At 43.6% G+C, this 17808-nt stretch overlaps 1 protein-coding gene across 1 annotated transcript; it reads left to right on the top strand.

The window, feature by feature from the left end:
• Positions 1–395: 395 nt before the first annotated feature.
• snai1b (snail family zinc finger 1b) lies at positions 396–2248 on the top strand. Its single transcript, XM_061748963.1, has 3 exons — positions 396–771; positions 943–1434; positions 1521–2248. The coding sequence occupies exons 1-3, from the start codon at positions 537–539 to the stop codon at positions 1703–1705; spliced, it is 912 nt and encodes a 303-aa protein (XP_061604947.1). The 5' UTR covers positions 396–536; the 3' UTR covers positions 1706–2248.
• The last annotated feature ends 15560 nt before the right edge of the window (positions 2249–17808 follow it).

Here is a 17808-nt window from a genome sequence, read left to right as displayed (position 1 = left end):
AATTATGGAAGAAATCAATGCTCGTTAATTTCACGCTATGTATTCCAAAAGCCGCCATTAAATGCGCATCTTAAAAACAACAACAACAACAACAACAACAAAAACCTCAAAACTCAACTCAATTACCAACAGCCTGTTGCGATCACGTTGTTGTTGTTGTTGTTGTTACAGCAAAGCAGCCGACAGGGGGCGCTCAAACTTCAACTAACTTTAAACGGAACTTGGATCGTGTCCACCAGCTGCAACTCATTGCAACGACTTTTGTTTTTGTTTGTTTTTTTCTTTCTTTCAATGCTCAATTATTGACCGTATTCGTTGAGCCCGAGGGTGCGAGCGTGAAATGCGCAATTCGATTTGCCATTTGCAGCAGTCAAGGGGGAGGGGGGGGGGGCACTGGTGGCCAACCCCGACACAACTGGGTGTGTCTTTGGGGGGGGGCGTGCCCACCCACCACGCTGCAGCTTCTCCTCCCTGGTCAACTATTTGAGGAGGCGTCCGTGCAGTGATTCCTGATCACACTTTGTGAACTTCCACGTATGTTGGCGTGGCCCCCTTTTTTAAATTTTTTCTTTTTTTTTCTTTCTTTGTGTGTGTGTGTGACTCCACAACAAGCCTCCCAAAGTAGAAGAGGACGCTTGCCGCACCTGAGCGCGCTCCGTGGGAATTACTTCTGCATTGAAAACGACAACATGCCTCGCTCTTTCCTTGTCAAGAAGTATTTTTCCAGCAAGAAAGCTTGCTACCGAGATAGCCTCCTGGAGAGCCAAAGTGGTATGTTTGAACTTGTGGGGGAAAAAAAGTCGCAGAAGAATGCAAACGAGATGAGTTTGTTGTTAGATTCCTTGCAAGGCGCTCTATGTACTGTATTATCATGCTTGGTTGTGTGTTTTTTGCTTTCAAATGAAATGAATTTCGCAATCTCTTTCCTGTACGTGTTGGCAGCCTTTGTCCCGGAAAGCTTCCCACGCGCTGACCTTCCCACGCAGAACCTGAGCTCAGCCCTCACCTGCCCCCCCTCGGATCCATCCACGCGCACACTGACCCCCGAGGCCCCGGCGTCCCTCCCTCCATCCCCGCTCGGGCCTCTGGACCTCAGCAGCAGCAGCGGCGGCGAGGAAGAGGAAGAGGAAGACAACGGCCGCTCTTCCGACCCCCCCAGCCCGGATGTCCTCCAACCCGTCTACGGCTGCGTGTACTGCGGTAAGAGCTACGGCAGCGTCTCGGCGCTGTCCCGCCACCAGACGCCCAGAATCTGCGCCGAGGCGTCGGCGTCCCGGCCGGCCTTCCGTTGCAAACACTGCCCCAAGGAGTACACCAGCTTGGGGGCCTTGAAGATGCACATCCGCTCCCACACGTTGCCGTGCGTGTGCCCCACCTGCGGCAAGGCCTTCTCCAGACCGTGGCTGCTCAGGGGACACATCCGCACACACACAGGTTGGTCTTTTATTCTTTGTTGTACATCAGAACATGTGGCCCTACGTGTCCTCTTAGCTCAAGCCTTTCGCCCACGCCCCCTTCAGGTGAACGTCCGTTCGCTTGCCAACACTGTAACCGGGCCTTCGCCGACCGCTCCAACCTCCGGGCGCACCTGCAGACGCACTCGGAAGTCAAGAAGTACCAGTGCGGCTCCTGCTCGCGGACCTTCAGCCGCATGTCTCTGCTGCACAAACACAACGCCGCCGGATGCGGCGACCTCGCCTCGTAGACCGACCCCCCCCCCCCCCCCCCCCCATTCCCAGGAGCCTCCCCGTTGGCTCCATTCTTTTTTCAATTTCAGAGCTGAGATTCAAAATCGTCAACAGTGAGTGCATGTATGACACGAGAGCAGCTGGACGTGCGGTTGAACCCCAGGAAACTCCCATCGGTGCCGGCCGGTCCGGGACTCTGGCTACGCTGCAGCTGCTTGGGTGTGTTTTCGTGCATACGTGTGGATGCCGTTTCTTGTTATGCAGGCAAGATGTGTGTGTGTGTGTGTGTGTGTGTGTGTGTGTTGAGACAGCTGCCTGTGCAGGTGGGTGACGGGTGACCTCCACTCGCCCACCTTCTCGGCGCCGGATGACCTGACCACTATAGTTTGACCAAAGGACCTAGTTTGTTTCCCCCAATATTTCTCTGGTGTCTTAATGCTGTGTAACTTTTTAATATTTTGACATCAATTTTTTCATTTTATCAGTCACATTTGTGCACCCCCTTGCCACTTGTAAGTAAATAAAAGCTTTGTTGTATGGGAAAAAAAACAACCCACCTCCTTCCTGTCATCCTGTTTATTTCAACATGCTCCAATATTAATGACCGTTTCACCAAGCATTGTATTGACTCACAACTCCAAATGAGTTGATCAAGGACGGAGGCGACAGGTTCTCAATGGAGTTGTGTGCGCTAGTGGGAGAGGGGGATGGGTTTGCGTGATGGTGAGTGATCGGGGGAACACCTGCACGCACCTGCTGGGCTGTCAGCATGCACCTCGAGACACACGTGGGCAACACGCGCACGAGAGGAGCGGGTGAGTGAAGGAGATATTCTTGCGTAAATGTAGCAATTTGTTCTTTCCGTTTTCAATCAAATGCCAAAAAATGAAATCATGACTGATTATTTTGAGGTATTTTTTTTAATCTTAAAAAAAAAAGGATTCAGTTTAAGGCTCAGGTAAAAAATAAGACTTTAAAATAACGGTTAGTTGCAGCTACTCGTTGAAACCAAGGGCACAATCCGTCAAGTGATCCATCCGCCACGTTATATCAAGTACAAACGTGTTGAAAGCGTTACTATAATCGGCTTCATGTATTATCGTTTACAAGTTTACACACCCTGGCAGAATGTGTAAGTTGAAGCATTCATTTTAGAAAACACTGCTACACAAACCTACGTAACCTTAGAGGAACTTCGGGAGGACGTGCACGCTGAGCGCTTACAGCTGAGGGCGAACATGCGAGCTGCACATATGGCAGCAATGTGTCTGCGATCCCCCGCTGCCCTCCTGACCCGCACACACTGACGCCAGCGTGTCTTGGTGAGGTAACAACGTGTTTCCTGCAATAGCGGCCAGTTGATGAGAGGTGGATGCATGCGTGTGTGTGTGTGTTCACAGTCAGAAAGCTGCATCTCAAATTGCATGGCTTAGTTTGCCCAATGTAAACACCCCCGGAAAGATTATACATGCATGTGCCTGGCTGGGCGCATGCAACACTCACAGCTGAAGAAAGTGCTTGATTTGATCGTCATTAACTTTAAAAAAATAAAATAATAAATACATTTCTTGCATTATCTACGTGCCCTCTTTTCCAATGAAAACCAGAATCGTACTCTTGACACTTCGAGACGCGCAATAAGAGGGAATCTATCACTTTGTTGCTTTGAGGCGATGAAGTCACTGCCGTGTGGGTGTGCGGCCACGTTTGGAATATCGTGTTGTCTGCCTCAAAGTGCTTTATTGTTGGCAACCCCCGACGAATGTGACATTCCCGAGCCATTAGTGACAGACATATAATACCGCTGTGTCACACAGAGAACCGCCACTCCGTCTGCTGCGCTTGAGACAAAAGTAATAAGGTGATTTTCCCCAAACACGAAATCACGTTGCGCAGAAGCGGTTGTGACAAAAAAAAAAGGGGATTGCCGTTCATTGAGAATGTTCGCAATGAAGGATTGCAATCACCGGCCATCCATATCATTGAACCTCTGCGGGGGTTACGGGGTCACGCTGAGACGATCGCCTGTCAATCACAGAACCGATATTAAGGCAAACAACTCACATTTACACCAATTTAAAGTCTTCAATTAATTTAACATCCACATGAAGATACAAAAAATACTGTCAATACGATGAAGGGTTCCTGTAAGTTTTTGAGGATAAGTGTTCAAGAGATTTTATAAACATTTAGTTTTTTTTCCCGGCCAAATCAGCCTCTTAATTGCTGAATTTTAGATGAACTAAGAATACCCCTGAACGTAAAAATATTAGCGTAAAATCTGAAAACAAAAAACTGATCAAACTCATTTCACTCACTTCACAAAAACATGCAAATGTCAGCTTTTGCATTTGAACTCCTCAATTGTCTCAAGTCGTTAAGCAAGCTTTGCATGTAAGCGACAACCCGAATCACAAAACCGTAAACTCCGATGACACTAACTTTTCTGAACACTTTTACTTCCACTCAGTCTTCATACTTCGTGGTAATGTTTGCATCACAGGAAGTGGTCTGTCAGCAGTGTTTGGACACAGCGCTTCCCCAAAAGTGCTGATATGAAGCACCTGGGTGCGGCTGCTGTTGTGGATGCGTGTGCACACACTGGATGATTTTTTTTTTTTAAATTATTTTATTTTTTTGCGAGGGATGCTGAGCCGGTTGCCCACAGAGTACACTATGTTGCACGACAGGCAGGGTTGTGGCGCTGATTGACTGCAGGATCACATTTGAGCTGGGGGGCTGTTAAGTCACTGGGTTAAAGTTTCAAGCTTTCTTTCCAAGCTGTAGTGCTGTCACACAATGTCACTGTCTTTTCCGTGCCAGCCCCCCCCCCCCCCCCCCCCCCCCCATTGGCCCCCTTTTTCAGTGTACAGTGGGGCCTTGATATATGATTTTTAATTCATTCCGTAAACATGCTTGTAACTCAAAACACTCAAATCACCTTTCCGCATTTAAATGGAAATGACATTAATCAGTCCCAGCCGCCCCCCAAAAACATTTGTGTAAGGCGCTTTTTTTTTTTTTAAATGAGAAAAATATCACTCTACAATATTGTACGTTATAAAAACATATAGCGTGGACTCCTTCATAATTGCAGCTCGGCACCCGTGGATTCTCCTATCTGCTGATTGTTTTTATTCCCCCGCCGCAAATTACCCCATTTATTTTTCAAAATTGTTTTTCTCTTATATCCCCACATATTGAAGAATTTCTTGGGTTGAAAAAAAATCAATCAATCAATGCAATTATAATGGGCATCAATTATCTGCGGATTCTCGCGATTCTTGCTTCCGGCCCAGTCCCTACCCCCCGACACTAGCGAGGGTCCACTGTAGTAATAACCGAATTAAATAGAATGTCAAAACTGAAACATTTCGTGCATTGTGAGTAATTCATTAGAGCTCCTTTTGGTGTGTGAGGCTTGGCCACCAGGCAGCAGTATAATGCACTCACGCACGCAAACGAAGAGTTTTACTCAACGATTGCAAGTGAATCATGCATCTCCAGTAGTATTAATCGCTCTTTTGCAGCGGATGAAATATAGATGCATCCCTGTGAGTATTATAATATTGGGTTTACGAGTTGCTGCACTGTTTTTGTTCAAATATCTGTTTCTTAAAGCGTTACAACGCTGCAACGAATGATGCTCTAGATGCTCGTTAGCGCGTCGTCCTTGCGAGGGTACATTTGAATTGTGGACTTGATAAAGCATTAACAAGCACGCATTGATGGCGCTGATATACATGTGTGAAAACCTGGATACAAACTCGAGCCCACGTATACCAATCCAGAATAGTTCTACCCAAGCACAGGATATGGCCTCACGGAGGGGGTACACACCATTTCCTGTCCACCTCTGCACTCCTGCTGTCCACTTCAATGGGCTGTGTGTGCGTGTGTGTGTGTGTGTGTGTGTGTGTGCGCTGTTTCCTTCTCAATACTGGCCTTTTCTGTCCCATAGGGTCAAAGGGTAGAGGACGAGCCTGGCCGTGATAGTAAACAGATGATGTGTGAAAAGGAGGAACCTCATGTCAGTGCATAATTGTATTTCCATTGAATTGTCTCCAACAGCTCACTGCATTGCAATCTAAGGGAGACACACTATTTAGGTCAAGGTGACATAACACCGAAATAATGAATTATTCAGTCGGGGATTAGTGAAGACCTCTTAGTTTGCACCAAATCTTCCTTTGGACAATTCTTTTTTTTGTTCCGCAGGAGACATGTAGAAAGAAAGTCATATTCGCACCGAGGGTCAAGTTGGGGCCTTCAATTATCCTAACATGCTTGTGCAGGCCTTCATGTTCAACGTCAGTGACCTCTGACCTCTAATTATAAATGAATGGCCAGAAATCCCCCCCCCCCCCCACACACACACGTGCCAAAATCTTGTAGAAATTCTTCCCAGTCGAGTGAACCTATACGCAGTTTGTTTGGCGTTATCTTTGTCAGAATAGTGTATTTTTAATGTAAACTAGACAAATAAATGCATAGATCTGATAAAACAAGAGGTTGGGAGAGTAGCCAAAATTTTCTTTACAATCATATGAGTCAAGTTCAAGTAAAAATGAGTCCTCCAAATAATTACGTGAGTAAGAGTAAGTACTACTCAAGTACTGAGTGACTGGTAATTTCCGATTTATTAATTTTAATCAGAGCATAAACATCAAATAGACAAAAATCTAAAATAGATTCCGACAACTTCAGCTATTGCTCAATGACATCACTTTAATTAAAACAATAACCAATTAACTTATGAGAAGACTTCAGAGTTTCATTCTTTTTGCTTCACTTTCATGATGACTGTGTAATTGCGATGAGGACACCAAAGGCACTTGATAGCGACATCGACCCCAGCGCATCCTACAGTATACCAGAATTCTATACTGTCCGAAACCTTTTAAAACATTAACAGGACAAACGGATGTGAATGATTTCATTTCACAGTAAATGCACAATAAAGATGATGGTTCTGTTATGATGCAAAGAGGAGGAAGACAGAGGCTGGCCTGTGTTTAGTTTGGACCTCTGAGTGAGTCTGTGTTACACTTGGCAGCCCGTAGCAGAGAAGCGTCTGAGCTAAATGTTTTTATTCGCCCCCTCCTGCTTTTCACCCCTGCGTTGTGTCATTCTGTCAGTCCTTCTCCCCTGCTTATTTACTTGCAGGTATTTCGGTATTTGCCCCTGAGGTGCTAATGGTGGCGCTGAGAGCTGCAAGGTGCACTTTTGTTCTCCTGTCAGGACCTGTGTGGGCCCGAGGGGGCGGCGACCGAAAGACGGGGACGGTTCTATTGTCCTGACACATTCCACTCATCCAAGAATACGGTCGCGAGTGAGGGGAGGGGTGTTCAATAGAGGTGCCGGGGCGGGTGCAGATCAACCTTTGAATTTGGCGTTACGTGTGTGCGTGTGTGTGTGTGAGCGCGGAAAGCACAGATTCGTCTTCCCTCACTCCTCCCGCCTGGTCTCGTTCCATCCTTTCCCTTGAGGAGCTGCGGGGCAGGCAAATGCACCTGCTTGAAATCCACACCCCAGGGCCAGACGCCTGTCTCCTCCGTCTCGGACGTTTTACACAAACGCAGCATGTGCCACACACTCTGGTGTCCGCTTACACTCTTTAAAAGGGGCACACGATTTCCCCTCAGATATATTTAACCTCAAATAATACAAATGTAAATTGAGATCACTTCAGCGTGGCAGAAAAAACATATATAGTACAACAACAACAACATAGCTAAGCTTTAGGTCAGCGAGTTTGATGCTAATGCTAACAAATAACGGGAAATGGATGCAGCAAAACATTTAGAGATTCAATATAACAGTACTCACAGTAATATATTCTTTATCCTCTGCCAGGAGCTGAGCAACTATACTGTGCAGACATCCATGTACAGTATATGTCTTTTTGTCTTATACTGCCCCAAGGTGGACAAGGCGGGCAGCAGCAACAAGGACATTCAATTGATGTAAAGTCTGACAAAAAATATTTAATGAATTTTACTCCTATGAAATTATATCATTACTGTATGTTTTTTTTTAACAAAGTACAATATTATAGAATGCTATTTATCTCATTAAAAACACATTTGTTGTTGCTTCTGGAGGCTGGAACGGATTAATGGCATTTCCATTCATTTGAATGGCTCAAGATTATTTGAGATATAGAGTGGGAACGAAAAGTATTCAGACTCCCTTAAAATCTATTTTATATTGCAGCCATTTGCTAAAAAAATTTTTTCCCCCCCCACATTAATGTACACACAGCACTCCATATTGACAGGGGGGAAAAAACAAAATTGCTGAAATTTTTGCAGATTTATTAAAAAAGAAAAACTGAAATATCACACAGCCATAAGTATTTGGACCCTTTGCTCAGTATTTAGTAGAAGCACCCTTTTGAGCTCATACAGCCATTAGTCTTTTTGGGAATGAGTTTTTCACACCTGGATTTGGGGATCCTCTGCCATTCCTCCTTGCAGATCCTCTCCAGTTCTGTCAGGTTGGATGGTGAACGTTGGTGAGCATCCATTTTCAGGTCTTTCCAGAGATGCTCAGTTAGGTTTAAGTCAGGGCCATTCAAAAACAGTCACGGAGTTGTTCTGAAGCCACTCTTTCAGTATTTTAGCTGTGTGCTTAGGGTCATTGTCTTGTTGGAAGGTGGACCTTCGGCCTAGTCTGAGGTCCTGAGCACGCTGGAGAAGATTTTCGTCCTGGATATCCCCGTACTTGGCTGCATTCATCCATCCATTTTCTTTCTTTCACCCTGAACCGGTCGCCGGGCACATAGAAACAAACAACCATTCACACTCACATTCACACCTACGGGCAATTTAGAGTCTTCAATCAACAAACCACGCATTTTTTTGGGATGTGGGAGGAAACCGGAGTGCCTGGAGAAAACCCAACCAGGCACGGGGAGAAGATGCAAACTCTACCATAAAGCCCCGACTGGTGGAGGGCTGCAATGATGGTTGACTTTCTAGAACTTTCTCCCATCTCCCGACTGCATCTCGGGAGCTCAGCCACAGTGACCTTTGGGTTCTTCTTTACCTCTCTCACCAAGGCTCTTTTCCCCCCGATTGCTCAGTTTGGCCGGACGGTCAGCTCTAGGAAGGGTTCTGATCGTCCCAAACGTCTTCCATTTCAGGATTATGGAGGCCACTCTGCTCTTAGGAACCTTAAGTACAGCAGAATTTTTTTTTTAACCATGGCCATATCTGTACCTAGCCACAATTCTGTCTCTGAGGTCTTCAGGCAGTTCCTTTGACCTCATGATTATCATTTGCTTTGATATGCACTGTGAGCTGTAAGGTCTTATATAGACAGGGGTGTGGCTTTCCTAATCAAGTCCAATCAGTATAATCAAACACAGCTGGACTCCAATGAAGGTGTAGAACCATCTCAAGGATGAGCAGAAGAAATGGACAGCACCAGAGTTCAATATATGAGTGTCACAGCAAAGGGTCTGAATACTTATGGCTGTGTGATATTTCAGTTTTTCTTTTTTAATATATCTGCAAAAATGTCAACAATTACGTTATTTTTCTGTCAATATGGGGTGCTGTGTGTATTAATGAGGGGAATAAATGAACTTAAATGATTTTAACAAATGGCTGCAATATAACAAAGAGTGAAAAATTGAAGGTGGTCTGAAAAACCTTCCGTCCCCACTGTATGTATTTGAGAACAAATTCAACTTGTATCTCAAAGTACCACTGTATTTGGATCAGCACAGTAAATGGGCTGAAAAGAGCTTTTTGAGTTTGTCCCTCAGGATTAAGCAATACAAATTAGGGTTTTGTGCTGACAAAGAAAGAAAACCACACTTCTATTTTTACGAGTTAGTTACAAGCATCATGCATGTTTCCTGAACTCGAGTCATGTGCACACTTGTCGGTGCATGCATGTAACTGGACTCCCTTGTGCAAGTAGGGACAGGTGTGCAACCACCTGACCACACCCCCAGGCCACACGGCACCTCCTGTCCCCAACACCTGTCCCCTTCGTCTGCCTCCCCCCAACGTACACTTACTGCTGCGGCAGGAAGGCAGGTTGCTCGGCTGTGACGGAGCCAGGGGGATCGGGTCCGGCTTGTGTATCCACACAGCTGTCCCATCTTGAAATTAAAACTCCAATGAATGTCTACGCGGTACCATCCATTCAAGCTGGAGGTAGTCGGAGAAACAGATGGGAGCGTATCAAACATCTCGTTTCCATAAGCGACAGTTCATTTTTCTTCTTTTCGGACATGACGTGACTTACCATTAAGCGTCATCAGTCAGTGGCTAACATTACTGTCACAAAGATAGACATATTTCGAGAAACAACAATATGATTTATAGCTTAAATGGTTGTCAGATAAGGACGAAGGCAAGGAGAAAGCCCGGAGATGTCTTTTCAAACTTTCAGCTAATGATGATTAAATTAAGGACACATCAAGTGTGCAAACATTTGGCCAACATGCTAACACAGCTAATGAGTGCAAAGCTGTCAAATCCTTCCATTTTACATTTCTGGACTACTTTGTGAAACTTTTGCTGATCTTGAGCGCCAGCTAAATGACATAACAGTGTGAAGAGACTTGACGTGAAGCTGACTCGCTCCGTGAAAGTAAAACAAGCATGATTTGATTCATTTTTTTGGTCAATGTTGATGCTGACTCTTTGGCTTGTTAGCAAATGTCGCTGCACCGCTATTACTGGTGCCCTCCTGGGTTGGCGTCACAAAAAAGCCAAAGAAAAAGCAAAACATACTTGTGACATTATTATTTTCTTAAAACACTTTGAAGTCTGTCTTTGCACACATCTTGTCACAATTCTCAACTGACCTTTGTCGAATTATCTCGAATTGTCCAGTATCTAAGGAAAAAACCTACTCAGTTGTTTTTAATTTTTTTTTTTTACATTATGTCACAAAAAATGGACAGAAGTTAAATCTGTTCATGTTTCTTTTAGACTTCACACCGATCTGATCGGCTCGATCGGTATTGGCCGATAATTAGCTTTTTATGCTGATCGGCTTTAATGTCATCATTCGCTAGCTAGTGCTAGCACTAACGGTTGTACGTAAACATGCCGGCGTTCTGCCGAATCATGCTTTCGGTGTGTGTGAGCCATGAGTCAGCGGTTGCTTTCCTGCATTGAAACTACCACGTCAAAATTACAGCATTAAATTATTGTAAGACGCAGAACTCCTGGTGGTCTTTCATGATGCCGGATGTTTTGTATTTATCGTAATTTCATCCAGGTTCTTATCAGACCTTTACGCTTTCAGTATTTTCAAGAACAAAAAAGACATGAAAGTAAAATGAGAAAATCAAATGAGATGCAGACAGTAGGTGGCCGCGATGACAAATGAGTGTCCAAACTGTTGAGTCGGACTCCTTTTTGACATCACTGTTTACACTCAATGAGTCTAATGTTATCACACTGAGAACAATGGTGGCCAGAATGATTAAACGAGACCTTTGTTATAAAAATAAATGAAACTGTCATCTCTCTGTGTGTGAGAGAGAGAGAGAGAGAGAGAGAGAGAGAGAGAGCGAGAGTGGGAGAGGGAGAGGGAACGGGAGGGAGAGGTCATAGCAGCCTGAAGGCCATTGTAAATTCCTCGTTGGCTCAACCAAAGACATTCTTCTCCGCTGTTTTTCTTTCTAATCTCAATGCTCAGATTACCAGCTAGAGGGCCTGACCAGATGAGAAGAGAGCCAGAAGAGTGGCATGCATGCACGCACATGGGCCCAAGTACGCGCATACACAACATTGTTTGTCGACATGCATCTCCTTACAGCTATGGCGTGCGTGGTCGTGTACATTGGTGAAAATACAAGACGAACCACACACACTGAAGGTGACGAACCACACATACTGAAGTCATTCCCTGTGTATTGTTTTTAAACCTTATGAAAACAACCCCCCTATGGAGAATGCTGAGAGGATTCACACACATCAGCACCCATCCAGTGCTACACACACACACACACACACACACACACACACACACACACACACACACACAATTCATAATTGTTGGAAGCCTCCAATTAAAGCCTTTCCAGATGTGTCTTTCACTATTATGGCTGATGAAAACAAAAATGTAAAAGCATGGCGCTGCTACAACGTACGGTTTGGAGACTACATTAGATACCATTTCCAGAAACTAAAATAGGTAGTATTGTCATTTTGACCAGGGTGTGTCTTACAAAGTACGTGAGGGACTATTTATTGGGATGTAGGATCGTTTATGTGGCGTGAAAAAGTATTGGCTCCCTTCTCAAATTCTTATATTTTCCCCACATGTAAATATCTCACAAATATAACCCCAGTACACCTAAAATGCTGTTTTTAAATGGTGATTTCATTTATTAAGGGAAAAAAAAAGTTACCTGGCACTGTGTGAAAAAGTAATGGCCCCCTAAACCTAATATCTGATTGGGCCATCATCAGCATCAACAACTGAAATCAAGCGTTTTTTCGAAGTGGCAATAAGTCTTTCACATCTCTGTGGAGATATTTGGCGTCACTTTCCCTTGCAGAGCATGAAGGGCCTTTTGAAGGTCATGCCACTGCATTTCAAACAGATCCAAGTCTGGATGTTAACTAGGCCACTCCAAAACCTTAATTTTGTTTTTTTAAGCCATTCAAACGTTGACTTGCTTGTGTGTTTTGGATCATTATCCAGCTGCAGAACCCAAGTGCGCTACAGCTGAAGGTCACAAACCGATGGATGAACATTTTCCTTCAGTAATTTTGTTAAAGAGCAGAATTCATGGTTCCAATCAATCACAGCAAGTTGTCCAGGTCCTGAAGTAGAGAAGCAGCCCAAGACCATCACACTACCACCACCATGTTTGACTGTTGGTATGATGTTCTTTTTCTGAAATCCTGCGCTACATTTATACCAGATGCAACGAGACACACACCTTTCAAAAAGCTCAACTTTCATCTCGCCAGTCTATATTATATTCTCCCAAAAGTCTTGGGAATCATTCAGATGTTTTTTGCAAAAGATGAGCCTTGATGTTCTTTTTGGTCAGCAGTGGTTTTCGCTTTGGAACTCTGTCATGGATGCCATTTTTGGCCAGTCTCTTCCTTATTGTTGTGTCACGAAAACTGACCTTAACTGAGGCCTGCAGTTCTTTAGAAGATGTTCTGAGTTCCTTTGTGGCCTCCTGGATGACTCTTTGCTGTTCTCTTGGGGTGATCTTTGTAGGGCGGCCGCTCCTGGGAAGGTTCACCACTGTTCCATGTTTTCTCCATGTGAGGATAATCGCTCTCCCTATGATTCACTGGAATCCTAAAGGTTGAGAAATGGCTTTTGTAAACCTTTCCAGACTGATAGATGTCAATTACTTTATTTCTGGAATTTGTTTGGATTGGGTCATATTGTTGCAGCTTTTTTAGATCTTTTGTCCAACATGATTTTGTCGGGACAGATTCGGTTTAAGCAATTTCTTGATTAAACAGGTTTGTAGGTAATCAGGCTTGGGTGCTTTCAGTGAAAACTAACCAAAAATTGTGATTAGCCACAATTAATTCATGATTTAACAAGGGGGGTAATTACTTTTTCACACAGGACCAGGTAATGTTGATTCGTTTTTTCTTTAATAAAAGAAATCACCGTTTAAAAAGTTCACGGGTTATATTTGTCTGATATGAAAATTTATTTGATGATCTTAAACATTAAAGTGGGGAGACTATGCAAAAATCTAAGAATTTGAGAACGGTGCCAATACTTTTTCACAGCGCTTTATGAAGTCAGAGAAGACTTGTGTCTTGATGTCTATACTGTACATGAACGTGTCAGCTTCCAACAACAAGTGATGTCCAACACCAATTGTCAGGAATAGATGTTCCGATAAGAAACACTCTGAACTCATGGACAGTACACTACCGGAACAATATCTACTGAACCAAGACAGCTACATTTCTGACACGTTTGAGTCTGCCAAAAGGGATGTTTGCGATGACTTGGGATATAAAGCACAATGCTCTTGCCTATTGATGGCCCAAACCCTAAACCAAATAAATACTTTCCATACATAGGATGCATTTCGTCTTCGAATTTCAAAGCAAACTTAGGTTTATATGGAACACAGTTACCACTGAACATTGCATCATGTGAACCTTCTGTTTTTAAACATCATCTGTGTTGTGTCATCACATCACAGTCTAGTGTAAAATGAGAAGCTGTATATTTGTGGAGCTTTCCAAAATGCTCCTTTTAGGAGGAGGTGGGGAAAAAAAACATACTAATGATTAACCTTCTCTTGTCATCAACATTTAAGTCAAAGCAAAGGTACTAAAAAAGTATCACACCCAGATTTTAAACAGCTGGGTAATCCCAGCAGGGATCAACCCTGCTGGGATGAGGTGCAGAAAGGTGCTCCAACAGCTGTCACCGCGAGAGCTGTCACATCAGATCCCGGTGTCTCTTTTGCCACTTTCCTCAGGGCAAGTTTTAAAGTATGGAAACAGAATGAATCCATTCCAGGGTTAAACTTTCACTATCATAAAACTTTTCTAAACTGTACAAGTATCTTCAAAATGAACCTCTCAACCGGGGCAGTACTGTTGTGGGTGTGGCTAGCATTTCCATTTTCTCCCTGAACTGGCGATGGTTTTCACCAGGTATTCCGGTTTCTTCCCACGGTCCAAAACCCTCCATGTTAGGTTAATTGCAGACTGTAAACTGTGCACAGGTGTGAATGTGTAAGTAAACTAAATTCTTCTTCTGCACCTTGATGAGACAGCTTCTTCTTTTGTCGCAAAAAACACAAAATAATCCTGTATCGATATTGATGCTGATACTATCCGTCAGTACTCATACTCAATACTACAACACAGATACTAATTTACTAGACCGACATTACTATTCTGCCCTCCCTGGGAGTGTGGTGTGCTGTTTGGTAGGTTGTGAACAGTTCTCCAAAAAGAAGCCATGTGTGCTTGGTTCAAGTTTTTCTTGATACACTCAGTTGAAGTTTACTGTACTGTAAATTGTATATTTCATCAAACACATAACTTTCTCTTACAAGAGCCCACTAATGCTAACACATAATGCGGAACACTATAATGAGCTAACAAATTAGCATTAATGTTTCGCTATAAACCATTATATAACAAATATTTGAACACAAAAAGGTACAACAACATATTCAGAAAGATATAATAATTCCCACAAACAGCGATTCCCTGTAATCTTTGAAAAAGTAACTATAGTAGGCTGCTGCAGATTGGTCCCAACGGTCTTCTTTGTGTCTTTTCATCAAATCAAAGTATCAAATAGAACCTCAATAGAACGGACTAATAGGGGTTGGGGGGGTCGTCGATTATAGCCGATTTTCCATTACATTGAAGCACTTTTTTGTGGCCATATGCACCCATTACTGTACACTACAAAATTATTGTTTTGTAGGTTTTTGGTGGCCTAAAACGCCCAGTAAAGTGCAAAGTTTTTGTAAATAAATATATATAAAAAAAGCTTGAAAATTTAACATTTTATCCAAATTTACCACGCCGGTGTGCTTGGTCATGGTGACATTGTTGATGTACAGTACTCATCATAGGCGAGTTGCTTTCATGAGCGGCGAGGAATAAGTGTGCTTCCTAGTTCCAAATCAGTTGCCAAAGGAGAACGGCTTGACAAATCAAAGAAAAAAAACAGTTACTGCACCGACGGTCCGTTTTATCCGACATCTGTTATATCGGCGTGCGTTGTATCGAGGTTCCAGTGTATCTGCATGCGTGCGCCTGGAGGCCAAGGTGCGCACAACAGAAGCCGCACATATCCTGCCAGTAGCCATGTGGCTTTAAGGGAAACACGGATACTTTAGGATACTTTAAGGGAAACACGGATGACAACACTAAAGCCAACTGTAAACTATGCGCTGCAAAATTGTAGAGAGGAGTGGTGAAGACTAGTCATTTCAACTCGAGCAATTTGGTTAAACATCTAACAAAATGCAGTTAGAGGCATTTAGGGACCACGACTGCTCGAGAAGACTGTTAACATACTGCAATACTGGGGCGGGGGTCAATAAAATGCGGTAAAGTGCTCACAGCAGATGGTGTCGAGAGGCTTTGTGATATGGGTGTATAAGATGTGTTATATCTGAGTGAAACTTATGCCATGTTGTATAAAAGTTTGTATATATTTGATTAAAATAAAACACATTTTCATTACAATTGCAAGATGTAATGGCATTATCAAGAACCCTACCAGTACTTGTTATCAGCGAGTACTCTCATGTCAGTCCTTGACTTGTACAACCCCAATTCCAATGAAGTTGGGACATTGTGTTAAACATAAATAAAAACAGAATACAATGATTTGCAAATTATGTTCGACCTAGATTTAATTGAATACACTACAAAGACAATATCTTTAATGTTCAAAGTGATAAACTTGATTGCTGTTCGCAAATAATCATTACCTTAGAATTTTATGGCTGCAACATGTTCCAAAAAAGCTGGGACAGGTGGCAAAAAAAAGACTGAGAAAGTTGAGGAATGCTCATCAAACACCTGTTTGGAACATCCCACAGGTGAACAGGCTAATTGAGAACAGGTGGGTGCCATGATTGGGTATAAAAGGAGCTTCCCTGAATTGCTCAGTCATTTAGAAAATTTAGAAAATAATCATTACATTTTATGGCTGCAACATGTTCCAAAAAAGCTGGGACAGGGTCATGTTTACCACTGTTACGTCACCTTTTCGTTAGACAACATTCAATAAATGATTGGGAACGGAGGACACTAATTGTTGAAGCTTTGTTGGTGGAATTCTTTACCATTCTTGCTCGATGTACAGCTTCAGCTGTTCAACCGTCCGGGGTCTCCGTTGTCCTATTTTACGCCTCATAATGGGCCACACATTTTCAATGGGAGACAGGTCTGGACTGCAGGCAGGCCGGTCTAGTACTCCGCAGTCTTTTACTATGAAGCCACACTGTTGTAACACGTGCAGAATGTGGTTTGGCATTGTCTTGCTGAAATAAGCAGGGGCGTCCATGAAAAAGACGTTGCTTGGATGGCAGCACATGTTTCTCGAAAACCTGTATGTACCTTTCAGCATTAATAGTGCCTTCACAGATGTGTACGTTACCCATGCCATTTGCACTAACACAGCCCCATACCATCACAGATGCTGGCTTTTGAACTTTGCGTCCATAACAGTCCGGATGGTTCTTTTCCTCTTTGGCCCCGAGGACGCGACGTCCACAATTTCCAAAAACAATTTGAAATGTGGACTCGTCGGACCACAGAACACTTTTCCACTTTGCGTCAGTCCATCTTAGATGAGCTCGGGCCCAGAGAAGCCGGCGGCGTTTCTGGGTGTTGTTGATAAATGGCTTTTGCTTTGTATAGTAGAGCTTCAAGTTGCACTTACGGATGTAGCGCCGAACTGTATTTACTGACATTGGTTTTCTGAAGTGTTCCTGAGCCCATGTGGTGATATCCTTTACACATTGATGTCGGTTTTTGATGCATGGCCGCCTGAAGGATCGAAGGTCACAGGCATTCAATGTTGGTTTTCGGCCTTGCCTCTTACATGCAGTGATTTCTCCAGATTCTCTGCACCTTTTGACGATATTATGGACCGTAGATGATGAAATCCCAAAATTCCTTGCAATTGTATGTTGAGGAACATTATCCTTACACTGTTCGACTAAAAAAAAGTGGCAAGGTGCATCCCCGGTCAAGGTGTTTTCCTGCATCTAAAATTTTCAGTTTCACAATTGTTTGTTTTTCCTGTAGTCATGTAAACATAGAAGAAATGACAAATGTTGCACTGTACTTGTTCGGAAATTACCCACATTGATTGACACCAGTTCTTCACTTTATTCAACGCTACTGCGATCAGCCAGCACGACTCCTTTCACTCCAACGTGTGAGCAGAGAAAAGACGCGGAAATGATGATGAGAATAAGAAAACGAAGGAAAGAAAGCATGAGCACCTGTTTTTTCCTCCTGCGGGCCGAGGCTTGCTCTGCCTCGCTCGGATCAACACGTCTGCTCAGCAATGCGCCCGAGTGCGAAGGTCAATTTTCAGGCCACGGAGGCAAACAGACACCAGAAAGAGTCAAGAGAGGCTAGTAATTAGGGTCGGTAATTACAGA

This window comes from Phyllopteryx taeniolatus, chromosome 1, assembly GCF_024500385.1.
Source record: "Phyllopteryx taeniolatus isolate TA_2022b chromosome 1, UOR_Ptae_1.2, whole genome shotgun sequence".
Taxonomy (NCBI): domain Eukaryota; kingdom Metazoa; phylum Chordata; class Actinopteri; order Syngnathiformes; family Syngnathidae; genus Phyllopteryx; species Phyllopteryx taeniolatus.
The sequence above is the reverse complement of the archived record's forward strand: the minus strand, read 5'-3'. Positions and strand labels throughout refer to the sequence as shown.